General features: G+C 39.5%; 1 protein-coding gene across 6 annotated transcripts in view; it reads left to right on the forward strand.

Moving 5' to 3' along the window:
* LOC144591994 (urea transporter 2-like) overlaps positions 1–26,050 on the forward strand; it is a 103,819-nt gene that overhangs the window by 59,628 nt on the left and 18,141 nt on the right. For all 6 annotated transcript variants that reach the window (XR_013547058.1, XM_078396134.1, XM_078396143.1 and 3 more), the window contains 5 exons: positions 418–607; positions 2,064–2,192; positions 15,617–15,809; positions 17,915–18,062; positions 19,205–19,339. Coding sequence is in view for 5 of the 6 variants with exons in the window: in XM_078396134.1 (XP_078252260.1) it covers positions 418–607; positions 2,064–2,192; positions 15,617–15,809; positions 17,915–18,062; positions 19,205–19,339 (795 nt within the window). In the remaining variant the exon portion in view is untranslated. The remainder of the gene's footprint in view (positions 1–417; positions 608–2,063; positions 2,193–15,616; positions 15,810–17,914; positions 18,063–19,204; positions 19,340–26,050) is intronic.

The following is a 26,050-nucleotide window of genomic DNA, read 5'->3' on the forward strand; positions in this document are numbered from 1 at the left end:
AGCTAGATAGAGTTCTAGGGGCTAGCGGAATCAAGGGATATGGGGAGAAGGCAGGCACAGGTTACTGATTGTAGACGATCAGCCATGATCACAATGAATGGCGGTGCTGGCTCGAAAGGCCAAATGGCCTCCTCCTGCACCTATTTTCTATGTCTATGTCTATGTCTACTTCACACAGGCAGCATATATGATCAAACCCAGGCCGCTGGCATCGTGAGGCAGCAGCTCCTCCAGCTGCACCACTGAGCCGCCTAAAATTATTTGGGTTATTATGCAAATACCTGCTGTAATAAGGTTATTTTAAGGTTAAAATAACATTTACAGACTGCATGGCAGCACCTAAAATCTGCATTTATAGGGCTGGTGCTCACTATATTATTTAATTGTCATATACTTTTTTTCTTGGCCCCATTTCAGACCAGAACATTACCTTTCAATTTATCGACTGGGTCTTGCGTGGTTCCGCTCAAGTGATGTTTGTCAACAACCCTCTGAGTGGACTTGTTATTTTAATTGGACTGGTTGTGCAGAATCCATGGTGGGCACTGAATGGCTTCCTGGGTACAGTGTTTGCGACTTTGGCAGCACTTTTGCTTAATCATGACAGGTAAATGTGTGATGGCAATAAATATTTGATGTTCAAACTGTTCTCGTGACATATATCAAAATGATATTCTGCACATTTCTAGTTATGGTACCATTTTTCATTCTTATTTAAGAAAAGATCTTGCCATTGATTGCTAAGAACCAAGTTTACAAGTCTGTAGATGCTTTCAATGATTCTCTAAGAAACCAGTAGAATTTCAGAGCACAAGGAAAAAGTGATTGAACATTCCTGACACATGGAGGCATGGAGGAGTTTGGGATGGAACTATAGATTTTGAAGAACACAATTTTGCTTTTGGAAGATTAAAAAAAACAAGTTTATTTCATGTTCATCCAAACTAAATGTCATAAATTTGTTATCAGTTCTTTGAGTAAAAATTAAAATGCTGGAGGAACTCAACAGGCCAGGCAGCATCTGTGGAGGGAATGGTCAAGTGACATTTCAGGTTTGGACCCTTCAGATTGATTGTCAGTTCTTATTTTTCTATTGTGGCCAGATTGGCTGGCATTCAGGCAAGTCAATAGACAATAGACAATAGGTGCAGGAGGAGGCCATTCAGCCCTTCGAGCCAGCACCGCCATTCAATGCGATCATGGCTGATCACTCTCAATCAGTACCCCGTTCCTGCCTTCTCCCCATACCCCCTCACTCCGCTATCCTTAAGAGCTCTATCCAGCTCTCTCTTGAAAGCATCCAACGAACTGGCCTCCACTGCCTTCTGAGGCAGAGAATTCCACACCTTCACCACTCTCTGACTGAAAAAGTTCTTCCTCATCTCTGTTCTAAATGGCCTACCCCTTATTCTTAAACTGTGGCCCCTTGTTCTGGACTCCCCCAACATTGGGAACATGTTTCCTGCCTCTAATGTGTCCAATCCCCTAATTATCTTATATGTTTCAATAAGATCCCCCCTCATCCTTCTAAATTCCAGTGTATACAAGCCTAATTGCTCCAGCCTTTCAACATACGACAGTCCCGCCATTCCGGGAATTAACCTAGTGAACCTACGCTGCACGCACTCAATTGAAGTCATCATTCAACAACAGGCTTGTGAATGTAGGTTAGGGGTTGGGAGATCAAAGTTTTGACAGGAGATCAGGAGTTTTGGGTTAGGTGGAACCATTGGTACTGGCATAAATTGTGCCTGAATTGCATTTTTTTTCTCCAACCTTCTGCTGAAGCATATTTCCAAATGTAAAATTTGAGATGAAACACCAGTCAGACAATATTTTTTAAAGTTTCTTTTATTTTTTCCTTCGATGTAAGAATGGAAATTATTTTTTATCAACATGGTTGAATATTAGTTTATTACAAAAAATATCCATTTACATCTTTGCATTAGTTCACCACCTGTTAATAACCCAATTAAAACATAATAATTTTAATATTTTTTAATCCATACAAACAACTAACCAATTCTAAAATGAAACTATTTCATTTCCTTTAAACTTTGCAGGTCTATGATTGCAGCCGGGCTTTCTGGCTATAATGGCATCTTGGTCGGTGTCTTATTGGCTGTGTTTTGTGACAAAGGAGATTGGTATTGGTGGTTGTTGTCAGCTGTGATACTGATGTCAATGGTTTGGTAAGTTCATAATTGAACTGTTATATGAAGTTAAACTATACTCTTTACAGCAACTACAGATTGCCTCTAGCATTTTTGACAATGAAGAAATGTTTTAAACTAATCCTGTGCTAATGCATGATTAAACTTCAAAAGGAATCTCTAATTCATCTGCTATACAATTTATCGTGGTTGAGGTTTAAATATAGGAACCACATTATGAAATTATGTCGGGATCAGTAATGGATTTCATTGGGTGATTCCATGTATTTTATTTTCACTTGGCAGACAAAGAAATGCCTAAAATCATGTTTTTGCCCATTAATATCACCACCAGTACCTCTGTGCTAATATCTTTCTTTAAAACTGGCATTAAATATTTGGTGAATTTTGATGTGTTTAAAACATTATTTTGAAGAAGGAATAGAACACTCAGGCCAGGTACGGTTATAATGAAATAATTACTTTAAGCCTTGCCAAAAGGCAATTTTTTATTTCATCTGTATTTTCTCCTCAGGGGTATATATCTATAAAAGGTCGTACAAAAAGGATATCGTAAAGGACAGGTTATAAAATTTTGGGAAGGATGGAATGGGATGGACTGCATCACTTCTGTACAGGTGTTCAAAAAAGAGATTGCAATAAAACACCTACCGCCCAGCACAATTGGAACTTTAGACACAAGAAACTGCAGATGCTGGTTTACCAAAAAGACACTAAGTGCTGGAGTAACTCAGTGGGTCAGACAGCATTTCAAGAGAAAATGGATAGGCAACACTTTGAGTCGGACCCTTCTTTAGACTGTAGTAGGGGGGAGAAAGTTGGAAGAAAGGTGGGGCAGAAACAATGTCTGGCAAGTGATGGGTGGATGCAGGTGTGGGGGGGTAGGGGGGGTTGATTTGTAGATGGCTAAACAAAGGCCAGAGATGAAAAGACAAAACGTGTGAGATAAGGAGATAGGGATAAAAGAGAACTTTAATGGTTTGGAACTCATAGATTTACTGGACTATTGGATATTACTCCCATTAACCCCATCAAACTTTAAATTAATTATTTTAATGTATTACACAGTGGTATAAAATGTTTTTCATGGGCCTTGGTAAGTTTAAAGGGAGCACAGAACCAGCACCCGATGAGCCAGGTTTCTTGAATTGTATATTTTACCCATTGTACAGAATACTATCAGTCATCTAGCATACATTGGGACTGGGGAACATGCAGTTGAATGGGAATTGTTAAAAAAAACATTGATATACATCACACAGTATTTAATGCATGAACCCTTAAATAAGGACTATATGTACTTTCGCGACTTCACAGTACTGATAGTTAACTTCCAAATTGCCTGATCTCAGAAATTATCTGAGGGTTGTTTCCAATATTTAATTTTGCCACAGGTCGAGATTTGACAGACTCATTCTAAATGTACTCATTCTAAATGTACACGTGAGACTTGAAGCCCAATTTTGATGCTGATGTGGGCTTTTCTGATTAGGCATGTGCAGTATTAAGTCTGGACACAAAATAAAATCTAGGTCATATTAATTTCTACCTTATAGATACATTGACAATAGGTGTAGGAGTAGGCCATTTGGCCCCTCGAGCCAGCATCGCCATTCAATGTGATCATGGCTGATCATCCACAATCAGTACCCTGTTCCTGCCTTCTCCCCATATCCCTTGATTCTACTAGCCCTAAGAGTTCTATCAAACTTTCTTTTTAATGCATCCAGTGAATCGGCCTCCACTGCCTTCTGAGGCAGAGAATTCCACAAATTCCCAATTCTCTGGGTAAAAATGTTTTTTCTCATCTCAGTTCTAAATGGCCTACCCCTTATTCTTAAACTGTGGCCCCTGGTTCTGGACTCGCCCAACATCGGGAACATGTTTCCTGCATCTAGCGTGTCCAATCCCTTAATAATTTTATATGTTTCTATAAGATCCCCTCTTATCCTTCTAAATTCCAATGCAAACAAGCCCAATTATTCCATTCTTTCATCATATGACAGGCCCACCATCCCGATAGATTTTAGTTATATGATAATTATTGTTCTTTTTTATTTGGAGGTCATATTAATTTCTACCTCATAGATTTGAGGGTTAAACAATAATTAGTGTTCTTTTATCTTTTCATTGGATATGGACTTACATGTAAAATCATCTGTGGAATTATCTGCCTCAGAAGGCAGTGGAGGCCAATTCTCTGAATGCATTCAAGAGAGAGCTGGATAGAGCTCTTAAGGATAGCGGAGTCAGGGTGTATGGGGAGAAGGCAGGAACGGGGTACTGAGAATGATCAGCCATGATCACATTGAATGGCGGTGCTGGCTCAAAGGGCCGAATGGCCTCCTCCTGCACCTATTGTCTATTGTCTATTGTCAACATTAATTGTCCATGTCTAACTGCTCTTCAGAAAGTGATGGTAAGTTAAACTGCAGGAGATGTGTTCTCTGACACTTGCCATGCCTGTAATTTGGCATTACAGCCAAAAATATGTAATAATTGTGTGGAAGTTATTTCCCACAAGTAAATTTTGATCACAAAAAAAAGAAGAAATTTCGTAAATACAATATTCTGACAAAAAACTGACGATAAGAAAACCCATGGGGCTTGTCCAAATATATCCTGTAGGCATTTTCAATGATAAAGGTACTCGTCAAGAGAGCACAAGAGCAAATGTCTGTCACCTAATTCCTGTATGTGGTTTAAATAAATGAAAACTGATTCTCAGTTTGATTCAATAATAATTTGTAAATCGGTTGCTAATTAAAATTGTGGCCCATTCCATGAAAATAACACAAATGATTGTAATTCTTTGGGAGACCAAAAATGAGGTAGATGTGAGTTCAAGCATTGTAGGTGGATGAAGTGGCCTGGAAAGGTCTTGAGCTTTTACTGACAGCCTGGATGTAGTAACATGGAACTAGAGAATGAATTACCTGCTGATTAAAAGCAGTGGAACATAAAGCCAATTGAGATACAATCAAATAGCAAATTAAAAGGAAATAACATAATCATTCAACCTTTGTTAATGGCCTAACCACAAAAATAACAGAAGTCATTAACTGAATAGTGGTTAAATCATTTATGGAGGTAAGGGTTATCTTATGAATCTAAAGCTAACATATTCAAATAGCAGAAAGACAGTGGAATATATGGTATCAATCAGGGTTTACAATTTTAAAAGTGAAATATTAAATATGATACAATACGATATGATAGAACTTTATTTATCCCAGGAGGGAAATTGATCTGTCAACAGTCATAAAACACGAAACATGAAATTAAAGTGACGATTGAAAGGATTGGGGATGTGCAAAGATTTGGGGAGGGAGTTGGGGGGGGGGGGGGGGGGGTGGGAGAGGAGTCAGTCTACCCCATGATAGAAGGGGGAGGAGTTGTACAGTTTGATAGCCACAGGAAAGAAGGATCTCCTGTGGCATTCTGTACTGCATCTTGGTGGAATCAGTCTGTTGATGAAAGTACTCCTCAGTTTGACTCCGCAGTTTGAGGAGCATCCTCCCCTCCAAGACCACCTCCCATGAATCCAACTCCGCCCCCAGGATGGAGCCAGCCTTCCTGATCAGTTTGTTAATCCTGTTGCCATCTGCTGCCTTCGCCCTGCTGCCCCAGCACACGACAGCGAAGAAGATGGCACTGCCTACCACCAATAGGTAGAACATCTGCAGCATCTTGCTGCAGATGTTGAAGGAACGGAGCCTTCTCAAAAAGTACAGCCGGCTCTGTCCCTTCTTGTACAGGGCCTCAGCGTTCCTGGACCAGTCCAGTTTACTGTCCAGGTACACTCTAAGGTATTTGTACTCCTTGGTAAACTGCTCATCCACACCATTGATGGAGACAGGGGACAGGGGTGTTCCTGTCCTCCTGAAGTCCACCACAAACTCTTCAGTCTTCTCGGTGTTGAGCTGCAGGTGATTCAGCCCACACCACTCAACAAAGTCGTTGACGACACCTCTGTATCCACTGATGCAACCCACATTTGCAGAGACATCTGAAAACTTCTGCAGGTGGCAGGAGTCTGTGTTATATCTGAAGTCCGAGGTGTAGATGGTGAACAGGAAGGGAGAGAGGACCGTCCCCTGTGGGACCCATGTGTTGCATACCCAATGGTATGATATGACCTGAATAACGGCCAGTAATTCCAAGAGCTGCAGTACCCTAGTTGCCAACTTCACATCTGTAATCCTATGTTAATACAACTTATTGAAGATACCAAACAGAGTTTAAATTCACTTCAAGATTTTGCAGATTCTTTGGTACCTGTTTAGCAACTTAGAAACATAATGAGAATCAAATCTATTAAAACCAAGGGGCATTAATAGAGTTTGTTTAAACTTGAAAAGCAGAGAATAAACTGGAAAAAATTTGTGAACATTTGTAATTTCAAGTGACATTGTCAACTTTTAAGCTGGAAAACAAAATTATTATAACAAGGGAGAAAATTCAATTCAAAAGAAGAAATTAAAGCATTACTGAGAGAGTGAATTCCCAGCGGTGAACAGAATACAGGGCAAATAACAGAACTGTGAAAGAATACTTACTACTTCCAGATCTTATGGGAAAATCATGGGCCAAGTCTCTTGGAACTCAGCTCAAGAATGTCATTTTGGTCATTGAAAATTATGGGAAAGGTTCTTTTCCATTTCAGACATGACTGAATAGAAGGGTAAGTGTCCGCAGCATTTAGCAACTAAGAATGGCATTGTTTGTAAGATTTGGTACTTTTCATGCTTTCTCGCCAATCATGATAGCAATAGAAATATAAGTGAAGCAATAAACTGGTATTAATTGCATCCATTATGGATGTAAAACAGCATGCATGCCCATCTCAATGTTGACAAATATTGTTTATATACATCCCTGGCAGCCAGCCGAATACAACAATTAACCAACTAAAAATGCCAGAAATGGTCTCAACCCCTCAACAATACTTTCAAAAGTTGAATGGAGTATACTTTTGTTCTTCTCCAATAACTCTTGTTCTTATTCATTGCAGAAAATCTTTTAAAGCTCCGTCCTAAATCCTTCATTGTGTCTTAACATCTTTGGTCTCTGTGTCTCACATAAATGGCATGGCCACACTTATACTGTGGAAAAGATTGTCCTTTGATAATGAGAGGGGATCTTATCGAAACGTATAAGATTATTAAGGGGTTGGACACGTGAGAGGCAGGAAACATGTTCCCAGTGTTGGGGGAGTCCAGAACAAGGGGCCACAGTTTAAGAATAAGGGGTAGGCCATTTAGAACGGAGATGAGGAAAAACTTTTTCAGTCAGAGAGTTGTGAATCTGTGGAATTCTCTGCCTCAGAAGGCAGTGAAGGCCAATTCTCTGAATGCATTCAAGAGAGAGCTAGATAGAGCTCTTAAGGATAGCGGAGTCAGGGGGTATGGGGAGAAGGCAGGAACGGGGTACTGATTGAGAATGATCAGCCATGATCACATTGAATGGTGGTGCTGGCTCGAAGGGCCGAATGGCCTACTCCTGCACCTATTGTCTATTGTACCACAAAATGCTGGAGTAACTCAGCGGGTCAGGCAGCATCTCAGGAGAGAAGGAACAGGTGACGTTTCGGGTCGAGACCTTCAGTCTGAAGAAGGATCTTGACCCGAAACATCACCCATTCCTTCTCTCCTGAGATGCTGCCTGACCCGCTGGGTTACTCCAGCATTTTGTGCTACCTTCAATTTGTACCAGCATCTGCAGTGATTTTCCTACGTCCTTTGATAATCTATCATCTTCTATTCTTAATTTTTTTCTTCTTCCTGCCACAAGTTTTCTTTTCTTTCCTCCATGAATCAGAATATTTAATTCTGTCTTACACTTCCTAAGCAAAATACAATCTCTTCCATCTTCTTATATGATCAGTTGGGAATAATGGGAATGAAAATCAATTAATTATTTTAACCAAAGCCTGTCCTGTTTAAGTGGCGGGTCTACATTTACAGTATACCCTACAATTTACACTAGCTCAAAACAAATGGTTGGTAAAGAGACCTGAACTGGTATTATCACAGATTGAATGTAAATTATATACCACAGGCTTCCATAATAACATTCACTTGTATCCTGTTAATATAATCAGGGAAATGTTTAGATAAAGTGAATTACCCAAGCACAAGAACAGTATTCAATCGTGTAACATGTTTCCCTGGTATGCATAACAGGGGTGTAGGAGATACACTGGTCAGCTTCAAAGTTAAGGCTATGAACACTGAATGCCACAAGACCAAAAAAGTAGTGCAAGTGGATAATGAAGGTCATACTTATTTCAATGTTAATACCATAAATTCTTTCCATGAAACCAGAAGGGGCATTTTGAAGTAAGCTAATTTATTAAGCTTGACTTTATTAAGGAAGCTGAAATCCTTTGGAGTTTAAACTTGATAAACCCTGTAAACAACCATATGTATTGAAAGCATAATTAATGTGCCAGTTAATTGCAAAGCAGAACCAACAAGTTTGTGCTGCCTGTTCTATATAATCATTTAAGTATCTACAAACATTAACGATCAAATAAGCATAAGTCAATACTTTCAATGGTTAGCATTATTTAATATAGTGAGAGTTTTGGAAATGTGGGTATTCAAAGAGACCTGGATATTAAACATGCTGTTTCAGTGACATGACCATCATTGTTAAATGCTAGGCATTGTGAAAACAGTAAGATGTGAGTATTGTAATGTATCTTTAAGCAACGAACATGCAGCTTCCTCTGTACCTCAACATGTATTTGTGTCATGTGCTGCATATGCCTTTCAAATGTAATATTTTATGCCATTCAGTATGCAGCAACATTTTAGAAATGCAGCATGTAAAGTGTTTATGCGCTGCCTTGCAATTAAGCTACCTGTGAATATATTTATTTGCAGTGTCTCAATGCATAAAAGAAGCATTACAAATGTAATGCTTGCAACAGTGATGTGTCTGAGCACACAGTGCAATGGAACATTGATGGTTGATCTTCCATCTTAACACTACCTTTCTGTACTATTTCATAGTCCTTGATTCGATAATATGCAATATTCTATCAGTCACTGCAGTGAATGGCTATTAAGTAATCACAGAACGACGTCAAGAACTTCAAACTCCAAATGAACTCCAAATTAAATTTCAGCTCAGCTCATACCTAAATATGCAAGCCATTATTCTGAAATGGTGACCATCTAGTTCCAGACTCCTCACCATGGGAAAATATTCTGTTCGCATGGATTCAATCAGTTAGGGGTGGCACAGAGGCACAGCGGTACAGTTACTTTCTTACAGCACCAGAGACCCGGGTGCAATCCTGACTATGGGTGCTGTCTATATGAAGTTTGTATATTCTCCCTGTGACCACGTGGGTTTTTACAGGTGCTCTGGTTTCCTCCCACGTTCTAAAGACATACAGGTTTGTAGGTTAATTGGCTTCAGTAAAAACTTTAAATTGTCGGTAATGTGTAGGGCAGTGCTAGTACTGTTGGTGTTGGTGCATACTTGGTGGGCCGAAGGGCCTGTTTCCACGCTGTATCTCTAAAGTAAAGTCGAAAGTTTTGGGAATTTTGCATGACTCATTGGGTCAACCTTTGATCCGCCTAACCATCATGCAGTCTAATGTCCGGTTTCACGGCAATAGTTATGATAACTTCAATAGTCCACGGTGCCCCTGCATTGGAGCCATGAGAATAAAGATAGAATCTCTCTCCACCGATGGTCCAGCTGAATTCTGGTGCATGATCCATGCACATGTGGTTGACATGTACACAATAAACGATGCTGCCATAGAAAATGGGGTCAATTGGACCCCTAATGTATAGAAGTAAAAATTCCACAAGCTGAACCAACCCCTACAAGGATCAAATTTGCATGTGGTCAGACACAAGTGAACGGTGGCCAGGAAAGAAAGGCATTCCTCAAGAGAGCCATGTAGATGGCACGAATGATGGTTTCAATGGGGCAGGCAACAAAACCTGGTGGATAGGACAAACAGATTCCATAATTATAGGAGAAAAAGTGTAACTAGAGAGAATAGGTCCCTTCAGGATCAGCGTGGCTGTCTATGTGTGGAGCAAAAGGAGATGTACAAGGACTTAAATGTAAACTTCTCATTTGTATATACCGCAGAGAAGGTTGTGGATGCCACGGAATTTTAAAATTAGAACAGTGATGCCCTGCAACATATTGACATTATGGAGGAAGTGTTTAAGACACATTAAGGTGGATAAATCCCTGGGATATGATCAAGAGAATCCTAACAGGTTGTAGGAAGCAAGGGTAAAAATTAAAGGAGGCCTGGAGAGATTTTTATACCTTGCTTAGCCATGGAAGAGATACCCAAAGGTAGGAGGGTGCTAATGTTGTGCCTTAATTCAAGAAGGGCTGCACGAACAAGCCAGGGAACTGCATGCTGGTGAGCCTAATATCAGTGTTTGGAAAGGCAGGGACTGATTAGAAATAGTCAACATGGCTTTGTGCATGGGAAATTGCATCTCTCAAATTTGATTGGATTTTTGCAGAGGTGACCAAGAGCATTGAGAGCGGCAGGGGAGTAGACATTGTCTACTTTGAATTCTGCAAAACTCCAGACAAGGGCCCGCATTATATGCTGGTCAGAAGGTCAAATCCCATGGGGTACGGGGCAAGCAAGCCAATTGGATAAAACGGCTCTGTGGAAGGAGAAAGGGCTATAGTGGAGGATTGTTTTACAGATCAGAGACCAATGACCAACTATGTGCCACAGGAATAGGTGCTCAGTCCACTGGTGTTACAGTCATGCAGCCATACAGCATAGAAACAGGCCCTTTGGTCCAGCTTGCCCATGCTGACCAAGGTACCCTACACTAGTCCCACCTTCCCGCATTTGACCCATATCCTGTCCTGTCCAAATCCTGTCCAGCAGACAAATGATAGTAAAATAGGTGGTGAGATGGCAGTGAAGACTGAAACAAATCCCTAGACCTGAACATTAGCAACCTAGAATTGTAAAACATATGGCAACCACAGTGATATTATACATTGCTTTTGATCTTCTGGCTGTTATGTGTTGTACGTTCTCAGAAAGTGTACACTGTGGCAAGATAAGCATTTACTGCTATCTAATTATAATAATTATTAATAATTATACATCGATTATTTTATATAATTATACAAATGTATGTGTGATTGTGTGAGAATTTGAACAAATTAAAATATTATTAAAACACTCGGAAACTACCCGTGTTTGCCCCTCTGAATCTCTGACAATCTGTAGCACCACTGGCCGAGACCACAGCGTCCCGACCCGTCCTGAAAAGTCACCTATTCACGTTCTCCCGAGATGCTGCCTGACCCGCTGAGTTACTTCAGCACTCTGTGCCTGTGCCTTCTTGTGGAAACTAGCATCTGCACTTCTTTGTTTTTACATTTTCGGTTTTTTCCTTTTGATTTCATGAGTAGCTATATGTTGATTCGCATCAGATAATCCTTCCGCGGTTCTCCACCAAACAAGTAACAGGCAGTGTGAGATCATGGAAGTCAGTGAGCAGAGGAGGACCTGGGGACAAGCTTCATCGGCCTGGGCCGGCTGGACTTGGGTTGAAGGGACAGTTGAGCGGGAGCATTTAACATCCGCCTTAACCTTACATTACCCTGTGTACGCCGACTGCACCGACATCCCAAGGGCCAGAGGGCTGTCACTTGTTCATTTTCCATCAGTACCCCACTGGAAAAAAAACGTATTACTGTTCTTTTGAAGATATCTTCGTACTCGTACCTTACTAAATGAGGAAAATGGTACCGAATGTCGAGAGGTTTTTGTTTTACATTGTTCAGTATTGTTGGTGATAACAGCGTCCAAAAATTCCTAAGTAAAGTTAGTAGTTGTTTTACGTTGTTCAGTATTGTTGGTTTTAAACGGCGCTCAAAAGTACAGTCATTACCTGACTTTTGAATGGATTATCGATGGTCTGATTCATTCATGAATTTGGTTTAGGAGAGGTGTCCAGTTGTATATTTTGTTCTGCTATTTTTGATTGAGAGAAAAATGAACCCATGGCATGTGATTTGGAATAATTAAGATTTTGTTGATGTACATTATCTTTGCTGTCAGAGCAATACGGTAGAATATTTCCAGCATAAACACATAATATTGGTAAGGGAACAATTAAGAGTAAGGAAATAATTCAATTAAGTACCTTGATAGCAGAAAATTCACGAGTGATTAACATGAAAGGACTGAAGATAATTAGAAAGCTAAAGAGAAACTATTAAATAATAAAAGAACAAAAATAGTAACATGTCTTACAGATGCAACAATAAATTATGGAAAATCAAGAACCTGCAGATGCTGGAAATCTGAATTAAAAGCAGAAAATGCTGAAAATACTCGTGAGTTAGGCCAACTCAGTGGGAAGAGAAACAAAGATAAAAGGTCAAAGACCCTTAGTCAAAACCCGCGAGATAACCACTTATAAGGTGTTTGCGTAGTAATCAACCAGAACCAGAACTCTGGCAAAAATATGAAAAAAGGGATGGGCTGCGGTCATTAAAGGAAAATTCAGAACAGAATGGATATTGACAAAATTATCTTTTTTCAACTATCAATGCCAGCCTATGGAGGAAATGGTTGTCCTTCAGGTCCCTTATAAATCCTTCCCCTCCCACCTTAAAACTATGCTCTTTGATTTTAGAACATGTACAGGAATTTATAGATCGTCATCTTAACTTAAATGGGAGGAAACATAAAGGAGAGAATTGAAGAACAGTTAAACATAAAAATTATAATTATGAATAATCAGTGGGGACTCCTTGCTTGACCAACTTTACATAAATTTTCATGTAGGAATTGAGGGAGTATACAATGATAATACAACAGATGTAATTTATCTAGAATTTTTTTAAGGTTTTTGATAAGATATAGGTTAGAAAATACAGTCAGGAAGCGAGCAGCAATTGGCAATTGACTTCAGGACAGAAAACAGGGAGTAAGAGTAAAGGACCACAACAAACAGTGGTAGAAAATGGATCGTCCTATTCCACAAGGGTCTCTGCTTGGACCACTGCTCTTCATAATTTACATGTGATTTAGACCCTGGAAACATAAACATAAATTATAAATTGGAAAATAGAGTCATAGAGTGATACAGTGTGGAAGTAGGCCTTTCAGCCCAACTCGCCCACAACAGCCAACATGTCCCAGCTACACTAGTCCCACCTGCCCGCATTTGGTCCAGATCCCTCCAAACCTCTCCATAAGAGACTGCTTCTTAAATGTTGGGATAGTCGCTGCCTCAACTACCTCCTCTGGCAGCTTGTTCCATATATCCACTACCCATTGTGGAAAAACGTTACCCCTCAGATTCCTATTAAATCTCTTCCTATTCACCTTGAACCTATGTCCTCTGGTCCTCGATTCACCTACTCTGGGCAAGAGACTCTGCGCATCTTGACAACATATTTCCTATAACATGGTGCCCAGAACTGATGATACCAAACTGGGGTTCGAGGAGAATCAGATAGTCAACAGAGGGATAAATAATGATTTTGTAGTAGGGATAATTGATAAATAATATTCAACATAGGTAAATGTGAAGTAATATATTTTGGAAGGAAGAATAGGTATGCCAATTATTACTTGGAAGGTGTTTGTTTAAGAGGGGTAGAATAACAAATGGATCTCAGTACATAAATATACGAATCATGAAAATTAAAGCTGCGGGTTATTATATCCATAAAGAAAAACAAGCCAGGCACCAGAATATATTTCTAAATAGATAGCGCTGAAGTTTAGGGAAATTATGCCAAACATGTATTTAATCCTGGTAAGATCACTAAGTTATATTTTTTTTAAACATAAATGCATTGCAAAGAATGCAGGGAAATGTACAGGGTTGATATCAAAAACATAAGATTATACATATCGGGAAAGAATAAACAGACTGGCTCTCTTTGCAAGGGTTTTTTCAATTTATGAAAGATTTTAAAAGAATAATTGTTCAATTCTCCCCTCCAGGTGCAGAGTGATTGACATGGCATGCATGAATTAGCTGAGAGCAATGAAAGGAGTGAAGGTTTTTTTCCATGCTTTACTTTGGAGATGACTACTGGGTTGTTTGACAATCACTTTACGGTGGAAGCTCAGCTACACTGACACAGGAAGGGCTGTTGAAAAATTGCCGGAAAGCCCTCTTCCTGGACAATTGTTCTGTGCAGCTGTTTACGAAAGCATTAGTGTCTAAAAAAATCTTTGCAATATTTTCGTCCCAAATATACCTTCCTGTCTAAGCCTTTGGACCAAGGAATCATTTACAACATGAAAAATGCTGCAACTGGTAGTGCTCCTGCCTCATAGTTCGAGTGATCAGGGTTAGACTGGCTTGTAGTGCTGTTTTTGTGTGATTAGCATATTCACTCTATGATCACATGGATTCCACGAGATGATCATGTTTCTTCCCACATCAGCAAGATGGAGAACTAGTTATTAATTTCAGTAAAAGAAGTGCACCAGTCAGCATCAATGGTATCAAAGTGGAGATAGTCGAGATATTCAAATTTCTAGGTGTAAATATCACCAATAAATTATCCTGGAAAAACTATAGCGATGGCAAGGAAAACACACCAATGCCTCTCTTTCCTCAGAAGACTAAGGAAGTTCAGCATGGCTCCAATGACTCTTACTAATGTCTATAGATGTGTCATAGAAAGCATCCTATCAGGATGCATCATAGCTTGGTTTGGCAATAGTTCTGCCCAAGACTGGAAAGAATTGCAGAGAATTGTGGATGTAACTCAGTCTATCACACAAACCAGCCTCCCTCCAATCAGCTCCACCCACACTTGAAAGCACATACAACTGGATTCAGTTTCTTCCCTGTGATTATCAGACTGCTCAACGGTCCTCTCATAAGCTAAGAATGCAGTCCTAGTCATCCACGCTACCTCATTGCAGCCCTTGTACTTTTTTTTTAGCTGCACCTTCTCTGCAACTATAACTATGTAATACTATATTCTGCACTCCAGTGTTTTTTCTCTCTGTTTCACAACTTATTATACTTGTGCAGGATAGCAGGCAAATAAAGCTTTTCACTGTATCTCAATACACGTGGCAATAATAATAAACCAATACCAAACCAAATTAATACCATCACAAAGTTGATAGGTTAATTTCCAACTGTAGATTGTCCTGGTAGGACAATCATGGCACAATTAATAGACCTATGAAAAAGAATAAGTTTGAAGACAGTCAGTGGGGAATTGGGACTGATGGACTTGCTCTGAAAACTGGCATAGACTCAACGTCTAATCAACGAGTATAGCTTCCATCAACATTGTAAGGAATTGTGAATAGATAGAAAAAGTACAGAAACAAAGCTTTACATTGTTTGTGAGAAAACAGCGCAACCAAGCTCTTTAATGAGTGATATTAAAACTTTATCTTATTTTTGCACTAAAAACATTTCTACTTACAGCCCTATTATTTCAAGTGCCTTGGCTGCGGTCTTGGGGAAATGGGATCTACCGGTTTTCACGTTGCCTTTTAACTTAAGTGTTGGTTTGTTCATGGCTGCTACGGGGCACTACAATCATCATTTTCCTCAGATTCTTATTGAACCTGTAACTACATCGTATAATATTACATGGCCTGATCTCAGTATTCCAATGGTAAGCAATACAATGCTTCCTTTTAAATCTTTAAATGTTGTAAGATGGCAATCGCATTAGATTAATAGAGAACACATCAGAAATGTTCAAGATATCTATTCAAATATAACTAACTCAGAAATATATATTTTCACGAAAACAATTGTTTATATTTATGCACATTTTTTTCTTTATGTATGCAATGTTGTATATTTTTGAGGGCATAAGAAATCACCTGAAAATAGATGAGTGAATACAAATCAATTACAATTTAGAGTCATTGAGAGATACCATATGGATCAGACTGCTTGGCATATGAGGTCTATGCCGAGCACCAACTACCCCTTCACACTTATTCTATTTTTTTTACCACATTTTCAAGAAACTCCACACAGCTAGAACCTAAATTCAGAAATTAACTAGGGCAACAGCACAGCCAGTTGTGACACCATGTCGCCTGCTCCTCCAATATAAACTGACTGTCACTCTCCTCAGAAACTGCCTGATTTAGCTGAGTATTTTAATGGGAGTACATTTAGTTGCGGAAAACATGAGTGAGGGAAGGTTGATCCGAAGTATGATCCACAGAGGGTTAGGAATGGAGGGCAGTTTCATAAGTTATATCAGTAATGTCCCTCCTGACAGTAGGAAAACAAATTTAGTCCAACTTATTCTTATTACAACAGTTGTTCTTTAAGAACCTCTGAGTTGCTCATTGCAAAGATCAATACATTTAGTTTTCAAGGAAAACGCTCAACCTGCTGGAACTAAAATCTGCATTGGGATCCCAGGATATTATCATACCTCAATTGGTGGACTAACGAAATGCCAGCTAATTTTCACACCTGGACCGCACATAGGCTAATATGCAGTTTGGCACATTAGGCATTGCAGGAACATTAAAAATTGTTCCATTTTAACCCTCTCTAGTTTGTTGCTTCTTGCTGTTGCCATCATGTGGTTCCGTGAATTTGCAAATATTTTTAACAAAGTTGCCCCATCTTTGTGATTGCCCCCAGAGCTTCCATATTGCTAAACTATCTAACCCACAAAGACAGTTGTTAATAGTTCTTATAATATTTTCTCCTGTGCACAACAATTTTGGGTTAAAATGGCAATATTAATTAGACCAAATGTAGTGGATACAAGTCATTTTCAGTGATGTAGTCTGAGGTACCACAGCATTTGGAACCTGGTTTTATATTGTGAACTACTTTCTGAATCCTTTGAAAAATAGACAATTGCATAACAAATAAACATCATTACATTGAAGATAACCCAATTAAGTATTTTATACAGTTGTGTTGGTACAAATGTAACATAACATTCTCTGCCATTCAATAAGATTCCACCACTGATTTTTTACATCAGCACCACTTTCTTGTACTAAACTCGTATCCGCATGATTCCTTTGATTTCTCAAACTCTATTGATTTACTTCTTCAATATAGTCAGGCACTGAGTCTCCACATCCCTTTGGCAATAAATTCCCACAATTTTCCAGATGAAGACATTTCTGTTCATCTCATTACGGAATGGTTCACTCCTTATTCTGAAACTCTGACATCTTGTTATGCACATCGCAGCCAGAGGAAACATCATCTCTGCAGCTACCCTGATAAGTTCTGTAAGAATTTCATATATTTCAACAAGATAACGTCTCATTCTAAACTCTAGAGAATGTAGGCCCAGCCTGTAAAACTTTTCCTCACAAGACCACCCCACCATGCTGGGAATCGATCTGATGAACCTTCTTGGTTCTCCCTCTATCCTTCCTTTGGTGAGGAGACCAGATCTGAGCAGATTACTCCAGGTGTGGTCCTGCTGAATGCTTATGTAATTCCAGTCAGATATCTTTACTCTTACACTAAATGTTATTGCAAAAATAGCTAATGTACCATTTGCCTTATTGATATTTTGTTGTATCTGCATGTTAATTTAAAGTAACCTGCATACAAGGACTTTCAGGTCCCTCTGAACACAAAACCAATCCCTCTAAAGTCTTCACAGTATTTCCTCTATGATCGCCAGTTTAGCTATGATTGTTTATTTTTAATTGAAAATGTAATAAAAGAATGTTCATATTCCACGAAAATCATTAAATGTTGTGTTGCTATTTTATTCAGCTCTTGAGATCTATCCCTGTGGGAGTTGGACAGGTGTACGGCTGTGATAATCCATGGACTGGTGGCATTTTCTTTGCTGCATTATTTATCTCATCTCCAATCATATGTCTGCATGCTGCAATTGGATCCTGTGTGGGTACTTTGGCAGGTGTGTCTACATACTTCTTTATAATTTTTAAGGGTTCCATGTAAAATTTTACTTATTACCTTTTTCTTGGACAAGGTCAAGATTTATTGATCATTCACAAAAGTGCAGATGCTAGACCACTTCAGAGGTAAGTTAGAAATAAACCAGTTTAGTTTAGAGATACAGCATGGATTCAGACCCTTCAGCCCACCGAGACCCCGCCGACCAATCTGTATCCTAGTTCTATGTTATCCCACTTTCACATCCTACACACTAGGGGCAATTTACAGAAGCCAATTACTCTACAAGCCAGCCTGGGTTTGGAATGTGGGAGGAAACCGGAGCACCCGGAGAAAACCCATGCAATCACAGAGAAAACGTACAAACTCCATACAGATAGCATTGGTGATCAGCATCGTTCATGGGTCTCTGGCACTGTAAGGCAGCAACTCTACAACTGCACCACTGTACTGCCTCTACTGTGGCACTGGAACCACAGATAAGGATGGCAAGTTTACTTTTCTAAGAATTTATTTTACAGATCACTAGCTTCATGTCACTTTTACTGAATATTTTTAATGTTTAAATTTTTCACAAATTGCGATGCTGGAATTTGAGGATATTCTTTAGATTCATTTAATTTTTGGATTACAAATCGAATAACATGACATCAAAATTGCTGTACTGATAATTTAACTGATTTCAAAATTTGACATGAGTTTACTTCTCTATTTGAAAGTTCTTATGTAAAATTTAATTCAGCCTATGAAAATAGAGATTTAGACAATCATTGCTTTATAAAACAATAAACTATTTATGTAAACATCATAGATTAGAATGAAAACATAAGATGCCCGATCCCAATTTCTCCCATGATAAATTCATTATGACAAGGAATTGACAAGTAGGACCACCGTACAGCAAAGCTACTTAAATTAAATAATTATTGTATAAAAGTTTTGTCATTTTATGTTTCTTACGAAACTTCTGGGCACTGACATAAGACAAGTATTCACTATTTGTTTCATTTGTTTTTTTTAATTACCTAAGAAGTTCATTTAAATTTAAGAAAAAGGTATTTGTTAAACATTTTTATTGGAAGAGGTGGAAACAACTAGCAATCAATAAGAGGCTAAGCTGCTTTTTTGCTCACTTTTTTGCAGGGTTATCTTTGGCGTCGCCATTTCAGAAAATCTATAATGGATTATGGAGTTATAACTCTGTCCTTGCCTGCATTGCTGTGGGTGGAATGTTTTATGCCTTAACATGGCAGACCCACATATTGGCAATAATATGCTGTAAGTTTGAATAAATGTCAGAAATAGTCCCTGAAGAAATCCTGAATATCTTTCCAATTTCTAATCACATTTTGACCCTTACCATCAATCATTTTCCTGAATAGTCTATCTTTATAGCATAACGCTGATATAGCCCCATTATCTGGACATTGCATCTCTTTAAGCCATTTGTTTTCCCATTGCTTATATGGTCAACGTTGATGCATCCGCCTTTGATCTCCCATGTATTTTTCAAATACAGGATACTCATTTCCCATATGTATGCTGATGGAGAGTGGGAGCTGAAAAAGATTGGTAGAGTATAAGTGATGAATATGAGTCACACAGTGGTGCAGCATGTAGCATCGCTGCCTCATAGCGCCAGTGACCTGGGTTCAAAGAAAATCTCACGAACTAGAGAGTTGTTTGATGTTGGCAAGGATATGAAAACAGAGAATGAGAACGTTGAAATCACTCAAAATCTGCTGGGTTTTCAGAAAGAGAGCTAAAAGAGATTCTGAGGAGAAAGCAGGAGAATGGGGTTGAGAGGGGAAATGTAACAGGGTTGAGAAATGCTTCATGTAAATAGAGACGATATAGAGAGCTGAATGAGTGTGATGTGGATATGATGCAGCTAGGAATAAAAAGAGAGAGAGAGAACAGAAGGAGGATAACAGGGAAATGTTAAGCTAAAACTTAGTAGAAACTGCCAGCAGTTCACATTGACCTGCCAGAATTTACCTCCCTCATTATTAGGATGTTCAAGATTCGCACACGAGCCAAAGATCATAACTTGCAGTCTGATGCAATTTTCCCAGCTGCCTTCGATTTTGGACAGCCAAGCATGAACTTGCTGCAATTTAATAGTTTTGTTTAGTTTAAAGATACAGCGCGGAAACAGGCCCATCAGCCCACCAAGTCCGCACCAACCAGCGATCCCCCACGTTAACACTATCCTAAACACATTAGGGCCAATTTTACATTTATACTCAGCCAATTAACCAACAAACCTGTACATCTTTGGAGTGTGGAACGAAACCGAAGATCTCGGAGAACTCTTCGACTATTTTCTAAATCGGGATAGAATCCAGAAATCGGAGGTGCAAAGGGACTTGGGAGTGCTGGTGCAGGATTCCCAAAAAGTTAACCTACAAGTCGAATCAGTAGTAAAGAAAGCAAACTCAATGCTAGCATTTATTTCAAGAGGGCTTGTATACAAAAACAGGGATGTATTGCTGATGCTCTATAAGGTGCTGGTAAGGCCAAATTTGGAATATTGTGAGCAATTTTGGGCACCATATCTGAGGATGTGTTGGCTCTAGAAAGGGTCCAGAGGAGGTTTACAAGAATGATCCCAGGAATGAGGAGGTTAACCTATGATGAGCGTTTGACAGCACTGGGCCTGTATTCACTGGTGTTTAGAAGAATGAGGGGGGACCTCAATTGAAATATACAGAATAGTGAAAGGCTTGGCTAGAGTGGATGTGGAGAGGATGTTTCCACTAGTGGGAGAGTCTAGGACGAGAGATCATAGCCTCTGAATTAAAGTACGTTATTTTAGGAATGAGATCAGTCAGAGTATTGAGTATAGAAGTTGGGAGGTCATGTTGCAGTTGTATAAGACGTTGGTGAGACAGCATTTAGAATATTGTGTTCAGTTCTGCACACCATGTTATAGGAAAGATATTGTCAAGCTTGAAAAGGTTCAGAAAAGATTTATGAGGCTGTTGCCAGGACTAGAGGGTGTGTGCTATAAGGTGAGGTTGAGTAGGCTGGGTCTCTATTCCTTGCAGCTCTAAAAAGTTAGCTCTCAAAGAAACCAATTAAAACTAGCTCTTTTAAACATTAGTAACAACAGGAAGCGGGCCAATCGCAAGTTATATCGACAACGAAAGTTAACGATAAATAAAAATATGGAGACAAGGTTAAACAAAAAGGATAATGCGGATACTAAAGCTACGGACTTGGCAAAGAGAGCCACGCCAGATAAGGGAACCAGCTGTGGGGAACAAGACTCCGTAATATTGGCGGAGCTACGCAAGTTAAGACAAGAGCACACAGAAGCGGTAAATGACAACAAAAAAGCTCTGGTGAGACTAGAAACTAATTTAAAGGAGCTTTTGGAGAGAACCGCTTCACTGGAGCGACGAACAGTGAACATAGAAGAAAGGTTGGGGGAGACGGAAGACAGGGCAGCGCGGCTGGAAAGATCAGTCGCCTTTCTTCTTCAAAGAGAGGCGGCGTTAGCCGCAAAATGTGACGACTTGGAAGCAAGAGCGAGACGTAATAACATACGGATACATGGGATCCCGGAGGGCGCTGAGAAAGGCGACACCATAGGATTTGTGACTGATTTCATCCGAACAACATTACAAATCTCGGCGGCCGTCGATATCCGCATCGAAAGAGCGCACCGCTCGCTGACTACCAAACCGAAAGAGAGTGCGGCTCCCCCGCGAGCCATCATCGCCCGCTTCATTGACCACCAGGTGAAAGACCGCATCATACAACAAGCATGGAAACAAAAAATAACATATGAGGAACGGACCATTTACTTCAACCATGACTACACTACCGAGATACAGAAGAAGAGGAAACAAGTGCGGGATGTAATAAAAAAGTTGAAGGAGAAAAACATAAAGGCACAGTCCCCATATCCTGCAAGACTGAAGGTGTTTCTGGGAACAGAGACGAAGACATTCAATACACTGATGGAGGCTGCCCCCATGCTGAAGGACATGGGGATCCATGTGGAGGAGGACGAGTGGGAGAAACTACAGAGAGTGAGGATGGAGGGCAGCTGGACTACGGGGACAGGACAGAAGGGAAAGAGGAGACAGCCACCCATCACAGAGGCGGACATACAAGCCCTCGGTCTGTGAAATCTGAGGTTCACAGTGGTAAGGACTAAAAAAAAAAACAGCCTGGAACTAAGGGTAAAAAAATAATGACAATCCTGAAGTATATATAATGCGGACAATCTGAATTTATGTTTAATGTTCAAAGAATTGAAAAGGAGCTAGTTATGGGATTTAAGTAACACTTATACTGAATAATGTCAAAATTGGTTGAAGGAGCAAAGCTGGATCTCAATTTGAGCAAGGAGCAACTTAATTCTGAGAAGTTGCAGGTGCACATTGTGCTATTTCCCCAGAGAGATTGCCACACTCTCTGATGACGGGACTTTTGGGAGTCACATGTTATTTTTGTATAGTAGTTCAGAGGGAGATGTGTATTGTTTGTTTGTTTTTTCGCTGTGTATCGTTTTGCACAGTTGTTTTGATTTATAGGAGGAACCGAGTTTATGGCCTACATCTTAAAATGTCATGAATAAGTTGAACCTTGTTTCTTATAATGTGCACGGTCTAAATCACCCTATTAAGAGAAAGAAAATATTGAGTCAGTTGAAGAAATTACAATGTGCCATTGCACTAATCCAAGAAACTCACTTGAGTGAAAATGAACATAAAAAACTGAAAAGGGAATGGGTAAACCAAGTATTCCATGCTTCATATGGCAAGAAAAGGGGGGTGGCCATACTAATTAATAAATCCCTACCATTTTCTGTAGAGAAAGTGATTAAAGGTGATATGGGAAGATATATCATGGTGGTTGGCACAATAGGAGATATGAGTATTTCAATATTAAACATCTATGCCCCAAATGAAGAAAATGAAACATTCTTTAAAAACATAGCCAATATACTTACCAGTAACGGACGAGGGATGATAATTTTGGGAGGGGATTTTAATACCATACAGAATGGTAACTTAGACAGGTTGCCATCTGAGAGGGGACCAAAAACAAAAAAATCTAGAGTCCTAAATAATGTTATAAAAGAATTAGGTCTGGTTGATCCATGGAGACATAATAATCCTAAAGGAAGAGATTTTACCTTTTATTCTAACCCACATGGGAGTTATTCGAGAATAGACTTTTTTTGTGTGTCAAAACAACAGATACATACAGTCAGGGACTGCAGTATAGAATCCATAACTATAAGTGATCACGCCCCTGTCATACTATCCATTGAGCTGGGCAGGGAATCCTTCTTTAAGTACTGGAGACTTAATGTGTCAATCCTATCAGATGAAAAGGTTGTCAAAGAACTAAAACTAAACTTAAAGGAATATTTTCAAATAAATGACAATGGCGAGGTCTCACCATCGACATTATGGGAGGGAGGAAAAGCAGTCATGAGAGGGAAAATAATAGAGATAACTTCCAGATTGAAAAAAACCCGAATGGAAAGGCAAGGAAAGCTAGAAAGTAAAATCAGAGAGTTGGACTTAGAACATAAAAGAACAAGAAACAAATCTATTCTCGTCGAATTAAAAAAAATGAGACAAGAGTTAGACGAACTTTTAACATATAAAGCAGAAGGAGCTCTTCGTTTTATAAATCAAAGATATTATGAGATGGGTAACAGAGCAAGCCGGTTACTGGCATTCCAACTGCGAAAAGCTCAAACAAATAGAATAGTTACAAAAATAAGACATCCCACTTCCAATTTTATTATGGCTAAGCCAAAAGAGATAGCAAAGGCCTTTGCAGAATATTATGAAAACTTATACAGTGACTCAGAATCTAATCTCACTGAGACCAAAACACAAGAATTTTTCAAAAAACTACATTTACCAGCATTAAAGGTAGAAGAAGCATCTGAAATGATAAAACCAATTTCGTCACAAGAAATAGCCGATACTATAAAAACCCTTAAAAGTAACAAATCCCCAGGTACAGATGGCTTCTCAGGGGAGTATTATAAATGTTTTGCAGAAGACATAACACCAGAATTATGTAAAGTTTTTAATTATGCGCTATCAACAGGAAACCGCCCAGATACTTGGTCAGAAGCCATAATTTCCGTATTACATAAGGAGGGCAAAGATCCGACTTCATGTGAGGGATATAGACCGGTCAGCTTGCTCTGTAATGATTTAAAAATATTAACAAGCATACTAGCAAAGAGAATGCAACAACATATAACTAAATTAATCAAGCCAGATCAAACGGGGTTTATCCCGGGGAGACAGGGGGCTAACAATATCAGGAGAACACTAAATCTTATATCATGTGCTAAAAATAATCCCAGACCTACCATGCTGCTTAGCCTAGATGCACAAAAAGCGTTTGACCGTGTGAAATGGAACTTTTTATATCAAACATTGAAGGTTTTTGGGTTTCACTCAACGTTTATAGACTGGGTAAGAATTGTTTATAAAAATCCCAAATCACGGATCAGAATTAATGGCTGCTGCTCAGACTTCTTCTACCTCAAAAGAGGAGTCAGGCAAGGAGATTGCCTGAGCCCGCTACTGTTTGCTGCAAGTATTGAACCGTTAGCAGAGTCAATAAGACAAAATAAAAACATTAAAGGAATAAAAGATGAAGGGGGCATAGAACACAAGACGTCATTATTTGCGGACGATTTATTAACATACATAGTGGAGCCCTCCACGTCTATACCAGCTCTACTAGATAACCTAAAAGAATATGGTGAAATATCAGGATATTTGACAAATGAAGCCAAATCAATAGCAATGATGCTCTCAGGAGATTGTCCAGTGGAACTTAAAGAAAAAGTCCATTTTAAATGGACCAAAAAAGGGTTTAGATACCTTGGTATAATTATCACTTCGAATACAGCACAGCTATTTGAAGCTAATTATGGGAAACTGATATCTGAGATAAAGGATGATTTGGCTGGATGGGAGATTTTACCGTTGACTCTGGTGGGAAGAGTAGAAACAGTCAGAATGAATATATTGCCAAGACTGTTGTTTTTGTTCCAATCGTTGCCTATTATGATCTCGGGAGCTTTTCTAAAAAAACTGGATAAAATTATATCGAAATTCTTATGGCAAAGTAAAAAAGCAAGAATTAAATACAAGACGCTTCTTAGCAAAAAAGAAAAGGGAGGGTTGAACTTGCCTAATTTAAGAAATTATTATTGGGCAACGCAACTCAGAGCCTTAATCATGTGGACCACTAAAGAGAAAGATTCAATGTGGGTGGAGATGGAGCAAAACGCTTGTAGGGTACGTCGAACAATCCCTGTTCCAGGCGTACTCTGGCCCCATCCCCGAACTGTACCTCCACTACATTGATGACTGCATTGGTGCTACCTCTTGTACCCATGCAGGACTCACTGACTTCATAAATTCCACCACTAATTTCCATCCTGCTCTTAAATATACTTGGACCATCTCCAACTTCTCCCTACCATTTCTGCATCTCACCATCTCCATCACAGGAAACAGACTAGTGACCAACATCTACTATAAACCTACTGACTCCCACAGCTATCTTGACTACACTTCTTCCCACCCTGTTTCCTGTAAAAACTCTATCCCCTACTCCCAATTCCTCCGTCTACACCGCATCTGCACCCATGATGAGGTATTTCATACTAAGGCATCAGAGATGTCCTCATTCTTTAGGAAATGGGGATTCCCCTCTTCCATTATAGATGAGGCTCTCACTAGGGTCTCCTCTATATCCCGCAGCTCCGCTCTTGCTCCTCCTCTTCCCATTCGTAACAAGGATAGAGTCCCCCCTTGTCCTCACCTTCTACCCCATCAGCCGTCGTATACAACAAATTATCCTCCAACATTTCCACCACCTCCAACGGGATCCCACTACTGGCTACATCTTCCCATCTCCACCCCTTTCTGCTTTCCGCAGAGACCATTCCCTCCGTAACTCCCTGGTCCACTCGTCCCTTCCCAC

This window comes from Rhinoraja longicauda, chromosome 1 (genome assembly GCF_053455715.1).
Source record: "Rhinoraja longicauda isolate Sanriku21f chromosome 1, sRhiLon1.1, whole genome shotgun sequence".
NCBI classification, from domain to species: Eukaryota; Metazoa; Chordata; class Chondrichthyes; order Rajiformes; family Arhynchobatidae; genus Rhinoraja; species Rhinoraja longicauda.